The sequence below is a fragment of the Phaenicophaeus curvirostris genome, chromosome 6, assembly GCF_032191515.1.
Source record: "Phaenicophaeus curvirostris isolate KB17595 chromosome 6, BPBGC_Pcur_1.0, whole genome shotgun sequence".
Lineage (NCBI taxonomy): Eukaryota > Metazoa > Chordata > Aves > Cuculiformes > Cuculidae > Phaenicophaeus > Phaenicophaeus curvirostris.
Window position 1 is genome coordinate 44,622,306 of NC_091397.1, and position 18,270 is coordinate 44,640,575.

General features: G+C 37.7%; 1 protein-coding gene across 1 annotated transcript; it reads left to right on the forward strand.

Annotated features, from left to right (window-relative positions):
- Positions 1 to 3,719: 3,719 nt before the first annotated feature.
- LOC138722157 (prostatic acid phosphatase-like) lies at positions 3,720 to 17,510 on the forward strand. Its single transcript, XM_069860029.1, has 10 exons — positions 3,720 to 3,833; positions 5,132 to 5,227; positions 7,741 to 7,827; positions 8,425 to 8,577; positions 10,695 to 10,793; positions 11,872 to 11,967; positions 14,336 to 14,468; positions 15,709 to 15,791; positions 16,685 to 16,791; positions 17,354 to 17,510. Exons 1-10 carry the CDS (start codon positions 3,720 to 3,722, stop codon positions 17,508 to 17,510), a joined length of 1,125 nt encoding a protein of 374 aa, XP_069716130.1.
- The last annotated feature ends 760 nt before the right edge of the window (positions 17,511 to 18,270 follow it).

Genomic DNA, 18,270 nt, shown 5'->3' on the forward strand with positions numbered 1-18,270 from the left:
GACGGAGAAAATGGATTTTAATATCCCCTTCCTATGTATTTTGAAGCCACTGTAAGCCAATGCAACTCTATAAAAGATAAAGAGCTAATCCAACTCATACCAAATGAGGATCTGGAGCACACATCCCAAACACAGCCACAAAATGCAGAAGATCATAAGGAGCTGAGAAGAAAATCAGTGGAAGAACAGCTGTGTAAACCTCAAGGGAAATATATTTGGAACAGGTTCATCATCCTATGTGCAGTTACTCTACATTTGCACCAGTGTAAAGGAGAAGAAGCTGGCCACTGTGAAAAAAAGTACTTTATCTCAGATTAACATCAAGAGTGCAGCTTTGGACCCAAACAGAAGGCAGTTGCCTAGAAAGCTGAATGGCCTGAGAATGGCTACAGCCTCACTCCTTAGAAGTATCAACGTCAACATGTCTTCTGTTTTCTGTTGCCATTTAAGGAAGGATCACTGAATATGGGGCAAAAGATGATGTCTCCAGCAGCAGCAGCAAGAACATCATGCACAGCTCTTTAGGGCCACAGTTAACATTGCAGATTACTCTGACAAGCCTTGATCCAGCTCCTCAGCACAGGTGAACCTGCCTTTAATCAGTCTTAAAATAGCCTGAAGGAGTACTGATGCCAGCACTGAAATCATTAACAGAAAATATATGACTGACTAGGTCAGAATTTTTTTTGAGTTGGAGGTAATGTGTTCCTGTGACACAGGCATGGTGACACGACACGCCTTTGTTTTCCTTATATAAATGACCAAAGAAATCTGTGTTAAGCATTAGCCAAATAGTGGCAGCTGATACCTATCTATTTAGATACTAAGCAAGTAACTTGGAATTGGATTTTTTTGGTCTGGTTCTTAGTTCATTGCAGCTGCATGAATAATATCCTCACTTTTCCTTATCATTTAATAACAATGTGCAAGCAAGAGACAAACATGTACACTGTAAACCAGAGGGAACATTAAAAACAGTCAACTCTATTTGGGGACAGATACAGTCCTGATCTGACTAGGGCTGAAGAAAGAAGACAAGGAAAAAGAAGCGGGCATGGACATCACCACTGCAAAGGCCAGAGTATCGCATCCTACTAGGGGTGCTACAGAGACGGGGAAGGAGTGGAGGCAGAATAGGAAGATTGAAGTTCTGCTGTACCTGCTGCCTTCTCTCTCCACTAATTCCATACTGGAGTCTTCTCCTTACATGCTTATTAGCGTATCTTCAACTGATTCTGGTCCTTCTCCACTGCCAGTGAAGAAGTTGCATTTCAAGCTGCAAGTCCAACCCTACGTTGTGTTTAAATACCAAGCAGATTTAATCTTACACTTGATAAAAGCTGAGGGAAGGGGTAAACACCTCAGCCTGGAGAAGATTTTTTTATACTACAGTTTGAGTTAGAGAGCCAAATATTGTCCTTTGGATTAATAACCTTTTAAGTACAATAGTACACTTTAACTGTGAACCTTCTTTAAAGCATTGAAAGACTATTAATGAAAACTTACATTCCCTAACCAATATCAAAGATCCAGCAGCATTTCTCAGCATACTGACTTTTCAGATATCACAGTACAGGACCCAACACAAACTTGAGTACTAATATTATGTTTATCACAATCACAAAAACATTTCTTCAAGTTTATTGGTAAGATAAAAGCATACGATCTACACCTCATAAATTTTCCTTTGTACAACAATGCAGTGAAGGACATTAATTTATTGTGTTTATTATTATCTCCTCCTCTTCCATCTTCAGCTGCTGTTTTAACACAAGCTACAGGGATGTTAAAGAATCAGTTACCTTGACTTTGAAAGCAGCTACAGTTTTTACACCTCTCACCACTCTCAACAAGGGATTTCTACAGTTAAGAGTTAGCTGCCAAGAGAACTCCATCACCTGCTCCCTAGAGTTTCTGTCTCAGGACACGTTGCTCAGCACACTGCTTCATGCTGCCCCCATGACCTTCAGCAACAACAGAGTCAACCAATGTGGAGAGCTTTAAAACAACTCCAGTGCTTTGTGTATCTCTTCCCACAGAATTAGCAGCAGCACCAAGTTCATATCAAAGGGAACAAGTATTAGTTTTTACACCAATATTTTGTCATCTTGAATCTAAGTAATTTCACCTTCCTTGTTAAAGAAATCTCACAGGAGGTATGAGGCAACGGGTGCTTGAAAAGAATAAAGTTAAACCTCTCTGCTCCTGTTATATATCTGCTGGCCCTGCTGACACATCTACAGTATCTGAAGAACCTGAAAGGAGCCATGTAATTCTGAGAACTCACATATTTTCCCCAGTGATACCAGCTGGCCTAACTAAAACACAGCAAAACACAGATTATTTAGAAAGATTTTTGAAGTTCGAGTGTCAGTGGAGGCAGGAAAATGTACAGAGTGCAAACAGCTTTAATCAATAAATATGAGAAATCCCCGTGTTTTTCTACTTCTGTATGATTGTGTTAGGCTTGTCAGGAAAAAAAAAAAAAAGGCAAAAATGGCAGAAGATGACAGAAGAACCATCTTGCACCAAGAAAGGTTGACTTCTAAATGTTTTACTGAGGAATCTCTTCAGCCCTGACAGGTGTGAAAGACATTGCATTGTTGCTTCAAAAGAAAGAACCGTTCTCTCTAGACAAGCCTGATTCTAATAATTATGAAGGAAAGTTTCGTTATTTATGCCTTAAACTAACTCAGCATTATGTAATCTTTTGGGGTAGCAATGTGATTTTTTTTCTAGTAGTTTCTTTTAAATTCTTATCTACAGAGAGCTTTTGATCACCAAGACATCTTTTTTTACATATTAACAGGGTTTTCATTAACATATGAATGTGACTGAACACAGACCAATAAGCCTGTAAGACCAATCCTGTCTCCTGCAATACTGTCTCTGAGATAGGTTTTATTTCTTTAGTTAAAATACACCCGAGAGTGACAGAAAACCTCTTGATTTATGCATGCAGTAACAAATAGAGTGTTTGCAGTAAGAGAAATTTGAAAATAAAAAATTTACCTATCTGTATGAAATTCTGGGGGCTAGTTCTAGAAAACAGGGGGACGCATTTTGCCACTAGAGGCATAGCCAATCTACTGTACAGATTAAAATTTATTTTTTTTTTGCAGTAAACTTAGACTTATCCCTTGTCCTGTGCAGTAAAACCTTCTGCTGTTTACTCCTCCTACAGAACACACAGATGAATCCAGGGAAAAATCCAAAGATCCTATAGAAAAGAACAATTGTCAGCACTGCTCCTTCTGTCTTTTTTAACAGAAAGTGTTCAGAGAAGACTGTGTGAGCACCAGGAATGAGAATGATTTGCTAGCTCTTTTGCACACAACAAAAGCCTGAACATCTGCAGCTTTTTCCTTTTTGAGAAGGCTGACTGACCCATACCAAATCCTATCTTAAATAATAGAAAGGAACTTCCAGTACTTTACATTCACCTGCCTTGCACGTGCCATGGGCAGGAATTAGAGAGATCAGAGATTGAACTTCATGCTATACACGGGACACAGAAATTGAATACAAGTACCAAATACACTTTTCTTTTACAAATTCCCTGAAAAACACCAGGTCAAGAAGGGAAAAGAGGGAGGAGGAGTCCACTTTCAGACCTCACAGAGCACAACTGACTCCTCCCCTCTTAGCCACATATCTACTGTATCTCCACATCTAGGTAAGGACCTTCGTGTGCAGAATAGCTGAAATCTACCCTCAGGATGAAACCAAGGCAGCTGGTGTGTGGAATGTGGAGTCTATGTTTCATGTTCTGCCTTTTCTGCATCTTTCTTCACCAAACTGCAGCAAAAAGAAAACTGAAGTTTGTTACCGTAGTAAGTAGATAGTTCATGGGCAAATGGAATTTCTTCAAAACCATCACTTACTGCTCTCCTTGTACTCTAGGGTAGGGTCCAGGGGCACTTTGTGAATATTTGTTTCCTGCATATTTAAAATACATTATTGCATTGGATTAAAAAAAGTCTCAGTGTTAAATAAGATTTTATAATTTTGTCTCCCTTGTGCAGTCTTGGATGAACTTATCTTTCTGGATTGAAAAAGAATGCTTTTTTTAAAGCACTAAGAGAGAAATCACATAGAATTCTTTTTTTAATGGTAAAAGAGGATTTAATAAATAAATATCAATAATGCAAAACCCCTCTTTACCATGTAAGGTTTTCCAGTTCTCCAATGATTTCAGTGGGTTAACATTCAAAACAAATTGCATTATGTGAAACCAAAACAAGTGTACAATGGCATTGAATAGGCAGTGTAGAAACAGTACCAATAAACTAATGCTATTTGCAAATATTATGATATACTGCTCGTTTGCAGGAAGCTTAAATTTTGTTCTGAACCTCACACATGCTTGCAAATCTGCTATATGATTTTTGCTGCAGTTTTGAATCTTATTTCTTCCTACATGGATTAAGAAAAAAATCTGTTGGTAAAATTTAAAAATTATGTGACACATGTCTTCAGGAATTTTGTTGGACAAGGAAAGAATGTAGAGGGGTGCAGGAATGAAAAACCTTGATGTATTTTTATAGATACATCTTTTATCTGAAGGTTCAGTGTTTTCAGAGTAACCATTTAATGTGTATTTAGATATTAGATGACACTTCCATTACCCCTTGTGATGAAAATGTTAGCACTTGAATTTTTAAAGCTAATTTCTACCAAGAAAGAATATTTCATAGCAGTCAGCCGCAGAAACTCTAGGTAGAGCAGTAGTTTAGGCTTTTTCCTTCTGAATTCTTAGTTAGTGCCACCGAAATATTAATGTCCTAATATTTCTGGAAAAATATGATTCTGTTTGTTTTCTGTTTACTAAATGTTGTGGTCTAAACCTCCTAAAATATATGAAGCCTCTCTGAAAACATTAAGGTATTTTATAGTTTTTATAACTTGAAAAAAATTATTTGAGCTCACTACTTTCCAAATGCCAGGAAAAAAAGAAGAGTTACATTTGTCTAAATGAATCAAACAGGTATTTTAGTTACCTAGACCCAAGAAAAACATAATTAATATATTTAGCATCTGTCTGGCACAGTACTCACTGTCATTGCATATTCCTTCTGACTGCACTAATTGTATCCCAGCAACATGAAGGGAATTCCATCTGTTTTATCAGGTATTTCGCCATGGTGATCATACCCCACAGGAGTTTTTTCCAACTGACAAGCACAAAGAAGTTGCAAGGCAGCAGGGACATGGACAGCTTACCAAGGTACTTTTGCTTACCTGGGCCAATATACTGAAGTATTGGAAGATAGTGTTTTGATGTTTATTTTTTGGAACTTTGTTTTCACTTGGAGAAAGCCCATATTAAGTTGCCATACCCAGACCTCCAAAAGGACAGCCAAGGAACTTACCAGGAAGTTACGATTATGAGCAGTCTCTGATTTTAAATTACACTGAGTCATCCTGTTCCCATACCAATAGCAGCATATGTTGAGCTGTTTGATTGCAGACTAGGGTGTTCTAGGAGGAGCCAGGCACTGAGGACCACCGAAGTTCACCTGAGAGCAAAGACTAAGCCTTAACCATCAGTAGCTTAACGTGGTGGAAGTGCTTACAGACCACCCTCAGTCTCTGCAGAGTAAGAGTGCTTCCTAGTTCATGAACTACTATGATCAGTGCTAGCAGAAACTTCTCTCATGCTATACCAGGGAAAGTTGATTTGAAGCTCACCTGTTTTAGTGGAGGCATTGGTGAAATATGGCAGGGGTAAGCTCACACGCAAGTATCAGCTGATGGTAGTAACTAGCAGCAGCTAAGGTAAAGGCATAGTCCAATTGCAGAAACAGAGTCTCTGCATTAACTGTGATTTGCTTTAGCTGCCTCCTCTTGTGAATGGAGTCAAGGGTGAACTCCTGTGCTATCAGGCTGTAAAGGATTATGGGGACACTAGGTGGTTTAATATCTATTTCTACTCTGCTCCCACTAACACAACCCACTGTGTCTGTGTTTTGTTCCTTTCCCCCCAAGTTATGTTGTTTGGCTGGAAAAAAACCACCAGTTGTTTGCCCAGAATTCTGTGAAGCAGGCAGCCTCACTGAAGTAGTTTAGATGTGCCAAAATTCTGAGTGACAAATAGCTATTGTACATGTGGAGGCAGACTGTGAGGTGTGTGTCTTTTAGGTTGCTGTAGAATAAGTTTACTCACACAGTTTACGTCCAGTGGGTCGAGCACAATGCATGTGCTCTACTCTCCTAGGGGAACTAGTCACTTGCTGGGTCTCCACCAAAATCAGAATAGAATCAATTGGCTAAGGAGTTCTTCTTCCTTGTCATTCTTAGGAGGCCGTGCTGCTCTCCAATGCAAAGTCAGGCCTGTTTCCTCTCACATCACCTCCCTTGAAGAAAGAGGAGTAATAGACCAGCTTCCTATGCCCTAACTCAGCTATGACTCAATCATTTCTCATACACACTTACGAGAATTCAGCACAACATACCAGCTTGCTCCAGGGCATGGAAGGCTTCAAGACCCACACGTTAGGATTCAACAACACATATAAAGCAAGCTGGAGCAGAAGCCTTTACTGTATGTAATTCTGAACGCACAATTACAGCAGCAAAAAGAGGTGATCACATATACACACTGTGGGATGCTTCTGGCACTGGATAAAGCCCTGAGTAAATTGGTCTGACCTCATAGCTGACTCTGCTTTGAACACAAGAATGGACTAGAGACTCCCTGAGGTGCCTTTCCTCCTGAATTATCCTATGAACTTATGACTTAGAAAAGAACTTTAGAAAGCAATGAGTAATCACTGTGCAGAGTAATGATTACATGAGTAAAATTGAATATATTTCAATTTAGGCCAGGAAACACCATGCACAAGTTAAAAAAAAAAAGACAATATTGAGAAAATTACAGGGACATTGCAAGTGACTGTCATGTCATGTGTTTACAAAATTGTGTTAGTAAGTTCAAAAGTGTTCAACACAGTTACTAAAATGCTGAAGCTGGAAAACCCATTTTGCTGTGAGATTAGAGAATTGTCAACCATTTAGTTTAACACAAAGATTAAGTGACTTGATTCCATCTTACTGATTATTATCTTACTGGGAACAAGATCTGTGATGGTAAAGAATGTGTCATTCAAAAGCATAACAAGATTGGGTGGCTGAAAGCTGGGGACATAGGCAAGAACAAAGAATCAATTGTTTCAGACTTTCAATGGTAATTAACCGTTGCAGCAAAGTACTTGAAGGCTTGAAGAACTTTTACTTGAAGTCAACTATTCAAGATTTTCTGCCTTCCTGAAAAACAACCTTGCTCAAGTTAAAACTGTAGCCTCCATATTGAATCTCTGGTCTATGGAATTCATATCCTGGATGTATCTTCATGGTCAAAGTGATTGCTCTGTTTGTGCTCCCAGTTAATGAGCTGCTAGCTGGCATTAGAGCAGAAACTAGAGAGGCAGCATTGAGGCATCTCTATGCCCGCTTTGTCATCCTGATCCTCAGATAGTCTTAATAGCTTGGCTAAACATACACATAGCTTTCCGTAGAGCAAAATGCAAAACTGCATCCATCAGAAAGACATGTCTAATATCTAATACCATAAACACAGCAACTTTACTGCATTTTTCTCCTGTATTCTTTCCTCCTTCACTTTAGAAAAGGAGAAGGTGTTCATTAAAATAATATGAAATGTTAGCTTATTTTTTGGTCATAGGAATGAATGCATAGCACACTTCTTGAGCCTCTTACACTATTCTGTTACTTCTACAGCTTGGCATACAGCAACAGTATGAGCTTGGCCAGTACATGCGGAGAAGATACTCTTATTTCCTGAGTGTTGTATACAAGCAGTGTGAGGCAAGTACTGGATCTGCGGAGGTGGATGTTTTTCATGGATGTTAATAGGACTACCTGAATCCATGAGACTCTGAACCTGGTGCAGTTGGAGATAACTTAATACCCATTGAATCTGACATAATTTCAAAGTATCCTTTAAATTGTGGCTCAACATTTATTCACGCTGATGGTTAACTAAAAACCATGTGAAGGGTTTTTTGGGCTGTATATCAGATGCACATACCTCACGGTTTTATGGCAGAGTATTTACATTGGGTATCTCCAGTTAGATACTATCATAGGATGTGCAGATACAGCTTACTTTTCATTTAAGGTCCAGCTATTTGGTGCATATACAAACTCCCAAAGCCTAAATAGCAAAATGTAATCTGTCTCATGTTTTCAGTCTTAAGGCAACTGCTACTGTGTTGCAGCTTTTATTCCAAAATTTTATTCCAAGGCCCTATTCCAGCTTCATTCTATCTCAAGCCCCTTCTCCATCCCAATCTAATGCTATCTTCCCCAGCACAGTACCAATACCTATCTTTTCTACAAAGAGAAAGAAAAAACCTAACAGGAGAAATCACCTTACAATTTTTTTGTTTTTTCTCAATTCAGATTTATGTTCAAAGCACTGACTGTGATCACACACTTATGAGTGCTCAGGCAAGTCTTGCTGGGCTGTACCCACTGACAGAGGGACAGATTTGGAACCCCAGAATCCTTTGGCAGCCAATTCCAGTTCACACAGTGCCATTGTCACATGATAATGTAAGTAGAAGCTAGAGACATTTGCTTTCCCTTAATTGTTAGTAAAATACCTAGGGTATGAGATGAAGAGGCAGGATAAAGGACATGGTAAAGGCAATTAAAAATATATTTAGTTACAAGCATTGTGCAGAAAGTCCTAATAAGCTGAACAGAAATGTTGTCAAGAGTTTCCGCAGGAATGGAGTTATACAATAGAAAACTGGATTTAACAAAAAAAAGTAGAAAAACAAAAGTCCTGGCTACAGAGAAAAGGAGCTAGGCTATAATGTGGGCAAACCACAATAGAATAGATTAATCCTAAAGTTAAAACAAAAATGTCTTCCCTCCTAAGATAAGAGGAAACACACCTATTTTCACTACTCCTTCAACATTTTTTAAATGACAAAATGAAAAGACAAAATAAATCATTCTGGGATGTTCATTACAATGCAATTTGAGTCACAGGGTTGTTTTTCATGCACTTCGAAGGTCAGTGCATGCACTTTGAGGATTGGTGGAAAATGTAAAAGGGAAAAGGCAGGAGGACTCAAAGCTTTATGAGCATGAGTTCATAGGGCAATGTATGCATTAATCTCTCTTCCTAATGTCCTCACCTTGGAAGCTGCAAGGAATTGTGCAGATAGAAGACCTGTGGCATGCATATACTTGTCCTAGAGGAGAAAGCTGGGTAGCTGAATGGAGCTGGAGTTTCCCATTTCTGTAAAACCTATGACAAAAAGCTAGGAAACCTCAGGAGTGTAGCCTATGAATCCCAGTTTTGTGCAGGAGGTTTTCACAAGTGATGCAAGATCAATTGCGTGGGCTTGTAAGTCTAGTTAACACGGTCAGTGAAAGGTGAATTGGGTTAAATACAGACATGAAGCAATGGTTCTCACCTCAGAGCAATGAGAGCGTTAAGATGGAGGATGTAGAGACACGTCTTCTGATTCATGCACACGGCCTGGTGTAGAGTCAGGAACTGCTTCTAACATCGTCACAGATGAGGGCATCCTAGCAAACAGGCAAGAACACCTGGCCAGTTTCAACACCACTATCAAACTCAACAAGCATGTACTGCAGCTTGTTCACATCTAGGCATGCAAGTAAGTTTGTTCAAACAAATCATAAAGCATACAGATTTATCATACTTTTTCAACTCTACTACATACACAGGATAAGCTTGAGGCCACATGTACCCTATTGCACAAAATAAAAGTCTGTAATTTATTGGTAAAGACATACCTGTCCACAACCTATTGTTATAATTCAGAATTCCTTTCTACCTTCTGAAATAAATAGATTATGTTTCTAAAAAGATAGCGAAACTGCTCTCCAAGCTAGTTATTCCTCCAGAACTCCTAAGTTCTTTTTAAAGTTCTTTTAACTGTGGGACTATGTAGATAGAGTTTTATTACTGGAAGCAGTACAAAAAGCACATTAGAGAAAAAAACTATGAATATCTTAGATTCCAATTTCATTTTAACTTTTGATTAAAATTTAACACAAAAAACTTCAAACAAGAATGAACTCAGCCTACTTTAGATCAATGAATAACAAATTCTTAAGTAATTCCACTCGCATGTAACCTTTAGCCCTCATACGTCTTGAATTGTGAAAGACAAAACTGAGTTATAGAAACTTGACAGATTTCTACAGTTTAGCTGAACTAAAAAAAAAACCATGGTAAGCCCGCTTAATACAGCTGAGTATGCATAAAGGCTCCTATTGCAGTCCAGCTGCTTCTCAGTAGTTCGTTGCAGAAAGGTGACAATGTGTTTAAAGAAAGACTGAATACGAGTGAAATCATCCCTAGAGAATCCAAGCATAAAGCAATTTGCAAGAGCTTGTGTTAGTCTTCTGTCAAGGGACAAATTTCAGCCTGTGTAAATGACTCCTTGAACTTTGAACTACTGCAGCTATTACTCCCCTGAACATTTAAAGACCATTTTGGAAGTATTCTTCAGTATGACTCTCACAGTCCTGAAGAGGAACATCCTTCAAAACTACATTCCCAAATTATTTTTCAGCTTGTCCTAACTAGTGCAGTCAACCAGAAAAACAATCCTGCAAGGATGTATTGAATTACAGAACAAGAAGCATGCACCTTGCCTAACTAATGTTTTGCAATTTTTTTTCAGTTGCTATACTTACCTTTCTCACACTGCCCAAAATACAATGAGCTTCTGAGAGAAACCTTTGCAACAAGGGATTTCCAAAAACAGTTCAAGCAGTACAGGGTAAAGTATTCTCAGTTCTGAAATTCTAATTAAAATGTACCACTTCGGCCAACTTTACCTAACAGGTGGGTTTAAAAAACAGCAGTTGATATGCTCCTTCCCTATCTCTAGTCTTCACAGTGGGTGTGGACTACAGAGGCAAGAAACAATTACAACATTACATAGCCAGCTGGACTGGGCTATTCCCATCAACTGAAAATTGCAAGTCATGGAAAAGATAAATTATTGACTACCTTGCAAAACACCAGTCCACCTACCTTCTAGGAGAGCAGACAAAACAAAAACTCAGATCAGATCATTGTCAGTACCTCCCAAATCACTCCAATATCTCTCTCTGTCTACACCCATGTAAAGCAACTCCTTTGATATCCCTGCCTGTGTAACTCTCTGCTAGTTCTTCCACCACAAAATGCTCACAGCTCAATTCCCCAGATTTTCTGTAATAGCCTCGGTGCTTTCCTCAAATACCTATTCAAGTCTCACACTCAAAGTCTTCATCCAGGTGCTCACTTACACTCCTTCTTGCTTCTGTTAGGTTTTCCTTCTTTTTTCAACATCAAAATCTTTGCCATGGGCAACATTTTTCTTCACAGTTCTATACAAAATGCCAATATCAAAGTCACCTGTTTCTCTATAATCTTCAGCAGCTGACCTCAGCCATCTATCAACGGCTCTGCATCTGGAGATGACATGCAAGTGAATAATTCCCAGTTTCACAAAATTTACATCACACTTCCTTTCTGCTCAGTACCAACATCAGAACAAGATTATCACACTTCCTTTAAGCACTTTTTTTTTTTTATTTCTTCCAGGCTTCTTCATATATTTGTTCCTTCTGCTCTACCCTCTTCTGAACATTCCCACCAAGCATAAACCACCACCATATTTCAAATCCAAACTCAGATCACCAGCCTTGTGTAGATGAACAGGCCAAATTCTCTTACCACTGGGCAATGGTTCATTGCTTAGTGGCAAAGACTGGTTTGTTTCTGAAAATGACGATGTGCTAGTTTGACAGTATATAGAAATGATGTAAAAAGGCCCTGTGTACTACAAGTTTGCTTTTTTTGTATTTCAGCCATTTCTGAAGTTTTTAGCCACTCATACAGGCTACCCATTGAAGAAGTTGAATGCCGAAAGAATTGGGAAGCTCTCTGACACTTTACATTATGAGGTAAATAATATAATGAAAATTCCCAAGGTTCAATAGAAATACATTTCCTCAAAACTTGTTTTACCTTTTATTCCTATTGTTTGTAAGGCATCAAAAGAGGATGGGTCTGTGCATCCAAACCTTTTTAAATGACAGTCTATTTTCACATTCTTCCTCAGAAACCCTCACCAAACAATAAACTTGCAACTGAAAATCCTGAAAAGACACCATGACTGTACGAAGTTGTTGTGGGTCTTCTTCCACTATAAGGAACACAAACCAATGGCCTGACAAATCCAATATTCTGTCAGTGAGTGCATGTAGAGAATTAGACAAAAGCAGACCTTTGTATAGAATTGTTCTGTAACTCTTTCAAACCCCAACACATTCACAGAGAAATAAAATTTGCTGATGGCAAAGAAATATAAGTATACTTCCACAAAGATTTTATGTTAATTGTATAGGCAAGAAGAAGACATTATATGTGTATGGACAGTAGATCAGTGTTTTCCGGAATTAAACAGTCATTGGGATGACACAATTGGCTATTTGGGCAAGTTTGGGAACCTATTCTAGCGAAGAAACCAAGCACATCACAAAGAAACATGAATTTTATTTTAAAAGGGATATTTTAGTGCCCAGCTGCTGTGGTTATCTGGGTCTCACAGTCTGGTACCTCAGACTGGGATTTGAAAAGATCTTGAGTGCCCTTAATTTACCAACAAACCCCACTTCAAGTTACTTCAAAATGTAAATATATCTCAGCTGAAACAAGTGAAAATTGCAGTCTTGTGTCGAAAATCTATTGTTACAGGCAACATTGGTTACAAATGCTTTAATGCATAATTATTTTTAAACTCACATATTGGTGATGAATTGTCCACCAGTATTGAGATATCCCCTAGAAAACTGAGGCAGTTTTATGGTGGATTTCACTAGTAATATGTAATAATTATATGTGATGCTAATGAGTTTACCTTCTGTCTTGTGGTTTCTGTAACGTTCCAACTTTGGTCAAAGCAGTCTTGAATGGAATGTTAGCCAAGGCCTTAAGCTAAATGAGATGTTGAGATGTTAAGATGTTGGGACATCTCACTATAATTTCAGTGAGGTCACCCTTACATATTTTCCAAATGCAGGACAACTCAAGACCACAACTTTTTGTTTCAGTAGTTGTGTTTTTCCTTCTACTGTTAGATTTGATGAGCTTTGGCCTTTCATTATACTCACTGAAGACTCTGGGGGTATCAGCTAAGACATCTGCCAGAGAAGCCACCCTTTCAAGCATAGAGAGAGCTTTCTTGCATAGTTTTTTAAACACAATTCATGAAACTGCATCAGCATGCATCTCTCTGTATTTGTTATTATTGGCTAAGTGTCATCTGACTCACAGGTAACATGAAGACTGAGGTACTTGCTTGCCTACATCACTGTCTTCAATAGCATGCAACTATTCAGTTCTTTCCTCAAGACACAAATCACGTTTGTTAAAAGAAGAAGTGATGCATTTTGACCTGAGCTGGTTTAACCTAACACATTCTATTGTTTCACTCATTTAAACAAATCCTTTAAGTAGTTGGCATTTTCCTTGGAACTCATTACAAGAACACTCTCTCTGGTAACTCAGTCCAATGGTTCACTTTCATAGAGGTCACAATGAACTAAGAAAAGAGTTGCCAACCTTGTTTAAACAGGAATTCAGAGTAGTGCAAACCAGGAGTGAGTGCTGGGTGTATCTTCCCTTCTCACAGCTGTGACCATTAGCTTGGGCTGCATCCTCGAGGAGAGACAAATCCATTCCACTTGAGCTTGAGTATTGCATCAGTATGCAATAGACTCAGTATATGTAGATATGAATTCCATCTATGTATCTAATCCCTTCATACTCCACTACATCTGAATTACATCTATACATATTCCTACTTGATCTTTCAATCTCATTTATATGTCAGAGCTGCAAGCTCTTAAAATCCTGACATCTGCATAGGATTTGTTTCAGTGAAGATCGCAGGATATATCCCAGTAGGTGGCTGAAAAAGAAAGAGTTATAAAGTGAATTTTTTCTGCTCATGACAATTGCATTAGCAATTAGCATAAATAAAGCCAGTTGGTTTTTGAATAATAATTTCTAGAATTATATTTCCTTTTCTTGTTGAATTCCTTTTCTTGAATGCTGCCCTTCAACGTTGTTTTAAGCAGTGTAAGTCTATAAATAAGAATTCTACAGCTGTCTAAAAGCAAAATACAGTCATTATTTTATTACAAAGAGAAAATGTTACTTAAGTGAAATATTCAGAATTTGTTCTGACAAGCATTTTGTGCCAAAACAAACAACAGCTAGCAGTAGAAATCAGTAAGAAAATCACTATGTTTTCTTTCTTCACTGCAGGATATTAACAATTACACTTTACCTGTTTGGGCTACTCACGGTGTCAGGACCAAGCTGATAAAGCTCTCAGAATTGTTATTGCAAGCGGAGTTCGGGCTCCACAAACAAATACAAAAATCACGTTTGCAGGGAGGTAAACTGAATTCATACCCTATTTTAAATGAAGTATCCTCAATAAAGAGTATATAACAAGCACTGTTACTGATTCCATAGTAGAACGATGATAGTTGCCACAATGTTGACACTGGTGATCAACACTAAAAGATCTTGATTAATAGTAAGAGAGATAGGGAAGATATGAATCACAATTATCCTAATTTAGCATTATAAAGGGCGTACCATTTTGGTTATGCTGTATAATAAATTCAAAGCAATATATAAATTCTTGCTGAACTAAATCAAGTCTGAATTTTATGGAAGTTATCATGCTTAACTTATTTAACAAATATGATTTATAATAATTTCCTTTGTTGTCTTCATATTCCATTACTGAGATTACTAGAATTAGATTATTAAACTGGTTCTAAACTCAGCAAATACTAGCTGAAATTTAAAGATAGTTTATACGTTTTAAAATCACTTAAATCACTTATTCTCTTCCATTCATCCACTGCCCCTTTTGAGCCTCATTTGTGTTTTATATAGACACTGTACAGTCAGTCTCTGTGAGCTACAAGGACAAATCACATATAATCATGGATTAATTTGTGTGCATTTCTGGAGCACCAACATACAAAACTAAGCACAAAGCTCAAACCTATACTCTTGCTTTACTAACAACTGCTATTAAAAAATGTTCCAGGAGCTGAAGAAAATGCATGCGTGTAATTCTACCAGCATGTTCAGTTCTCATTTTAGGATTTTAATTTGTCAAGATTCCAATCTTACGCTAACATACTAGCACAGCCATTGATTTAATTTATATACTTTGCCTTACAACTTTTCAGCAGCGAACATTAACAAAATACAGAAAACCACATAATTCAGCAAGACCTAGAATCCAAAGGATATGTTCTTTCTTTTCCTCTAGAAACCAGGGAGTCAATGGAGTTACACCCAACAGAGCGTAGTATTCATTACCATACTCTTCTTGTACTATTCTGCTGGCAAAAAAAGCAGCTGTAAATGTACTGTTTGAAGCTGCTAAATCCATTAGGGATCCCCACAACATTTTACACAGAAGTAAAATAGGCCCACTGTTCATATAAAAGGTAGTATTGAAATTAACTAGGACATTCCACGCAAATTCCCTATAAAGTCAATTGAATAAATCTGGTGCATTTGAAGTCAGATTGTGTTAAAACAGTAACAAGTGATACAGATATTAACACAAACATCCCTTTCCTTGTCATTGCTTCCCCATTTTCTTTCAGGTATTCTTTTAAAAACTATTCTAAAGCACATCTCAGATGCTAGAAAGCCTTCCCATCAGCAAAAAATGGTTATGTATTCTACGGTGAGTCTTTCTTTTTTCTTCCATGCTCCTGTTCTGCAGTTATTAAATATAGTGAAACCATGAAACTTTATTTCCTCCATGAAATACACCTACGAGCATTTTTTGTTATTTCGTTAACCTTAAACACCATTAGTTCATTTTCATTCTTTAATGAATAGATACTACTTTGAAGCCTGCAGCATTTCATTTTCAACCTGACGTCATGGCTCGTTTCATTGTAATATTGTTTTGATTGAGCAGAGAACAGGAAAAGCCATGCCTCGAGTTTTATTGCAGCTCCATCACAAAGATAACTTAGAAATACATACATCTCCTGCTTCCTGCATCTTTTTCAAATGCAAAAGGAAAAAAAAAAAGAAAGAAAAATTAAGTTAGTAATTTCAGAAGATCTTATGAAGGCAGATACTCAATTGTGAGTTTATATTTTTGTTTAGAATGTGCAAGCACTGTCATTGGAAAAGGATATTTTTGGCAAAAAGCTCCCATTTGACTAAAACTCCTATTCCTAAACTGCCGTAAGATTGTGACCAATCAAGTATATCAGCCAAAAACCTTTCTGATCTGATCTCCAATACTTTTTACTTAACATGAAAAACCACTGGTTCTTTTTAAAAGAAGTTTTCATAGCTCCTGCTAACTTTGATAAGAACTGCAAGTGACTATGTCCCTTTAAATATTTACATATAATTATACTTTACACATGCAGCGTTTCAGTTTGTACAGCCATAAATGGAAAGTATTTGCCTAAGGTTGCAAAAGGCAGAGGGTAAATATTTATAAGGCCACACAGGTAACGTTAAGTGGACAGATAACATGCCAGACATATTGTTAAGTAACAGGTACATGCTATTGTTTTTCATAGGCCTTTAATTAAAGGTTTCTTGCATTTACAGCATGCAGCCACCGTTGTCGCCTTACAAATGGCTCTCAATGTCTTCAGTGGGAAATTGCCTCCTCATGGTGCCTGTCATTTCTTTGAACTTTACCAGGAAAGAAACGGGCAAGTATCTGCAAGATATGCTGCCGACATACACTTTTTCTAAAAGCAGTTTACTGGTACCCCTCACTAATTAAACTTGACACACAAGGTTCACTAAGTGGGAAAACATTATATATTGATTTGCTCAGGGACACGGTTTAGTTGCTTAGGGACATGGTTTAGTGGCAGATAGGAATGGTTGGACTCAATGATCCAAGAGGTCTTTTCCAACTTGGTGATTCTATGATTCTATGTTTTTAATTACTGTAATTGGACTCAATTTAGCAGAAATTGATAGTAGCAGCCTGAAAACCCTCTATATATTGCTATGTAGTGTTATGAGAGGTTTCACTATACCGTTTTTAACTCCTTGACTCTCTACCAAGAAGAAAGCCTACATGCATATTGGTGCTAACGGTCTGTTGTTTAAAAAGATCTCTTCAGAGTACTACTGGTACATATTAATAGCCAGACAAATAAGCTGGCTAAACTTTTATCCCAAAGTACAACCACTAACAACATGAAAAGGCTGTGTTGGTCTGCATATCTAATTTTACTTTGACTTTTTCGTGTTTTGAAACAGGCAATACACCATAGAAATGTACTATCGGAATAATCCTTTTAGAGATCCTCACCCCCTCACTCTCCCCGGCTGCAAATTTCGCTGTCCACTGGGCAGATTTACTCAGTTGGTTTCCCCAGTCCTAGTACACCATTGGAGAAAAGAATGTAGAATGTAAGACATAAAACGAGGTGAGTTAAATGCTTTGGGCACATATACCCGAAAGTAAAGTTAGGATTACATCTGCTGCCAGGAGCTCATCTGAAGTAACAAAAATTTTCATAAGGATTTGGTCTAAAATGAAAAATATTCAGATCCAACAAGACAGAACTGTGCCCATGGTCAAATTTCTACTCCATTGAGACATTTATCAATTCCAGCCCAACTTTCTGGTGAAAAGGAAACAAGGCTGATTAGACTTTAGGGTGCTATTTTTCATGCTATTTTGGTTTTAGTACAGTCAAAAAGACCTTCAGTTATTGAAGAAGCAGATACAAATGCAGTGAACTATAACAAATCGCCTTATCTTCTCTAACTGTAGAGTATTTGTCCAAGCTGATGAAAAACATTATGCATTCCTCTGTTTTTAAGAGACAGATGAATATTGAATAGTATACCAGACACTGTCATACTAACACATTCCCTGGTAGGTTGTCTGTATGTCAATGTCATGCTGTCTAATTTTCCATTTTGACCACTGATAATATTCACATTTGCAGAAAGAGGGACCAGGAAGGCAGAGAGTTACATTGTCTCTCTGTATTTAGCTCTATCCTCTTTAAGGGAGACACAAAGGAAATAGGACCCAGGATTCAAAAGTGTCCCCACATTTTCTGATGATCAACTGTTGTATCTAACATTAAAAAATTCCATATTGACTTTCTGGATCTCTGATCTCAAGAAGAATTTGAAACATCAAAGACTGGAAGAATACAGGC

Excerpts from the sequence above, each read along its gene's own strand:
- LOC138722157 (XM_069860029.1), top strand. The coding sequence starts at position 3,720 with ATGAAACCAAGGCAGCTGGTGTGTGGAATGTGGAGTCTATGTTTCATG. Across the intron at positions 3,834-5,131 it reads AACTGAAGTTTGTTACCGTA|GTATTTCGCCATGGTGATCA; the intron begins GTAAGTAGATAG and ends CTGTTTTATCAG. Across the intron at positions 5,228-7,740 it reads GACATGGACAGCTTACCAAG|CTTGGCATACAGCAACAGTA; the intron begins GTACTTTTGCTT and ends TTACTTCTACAG.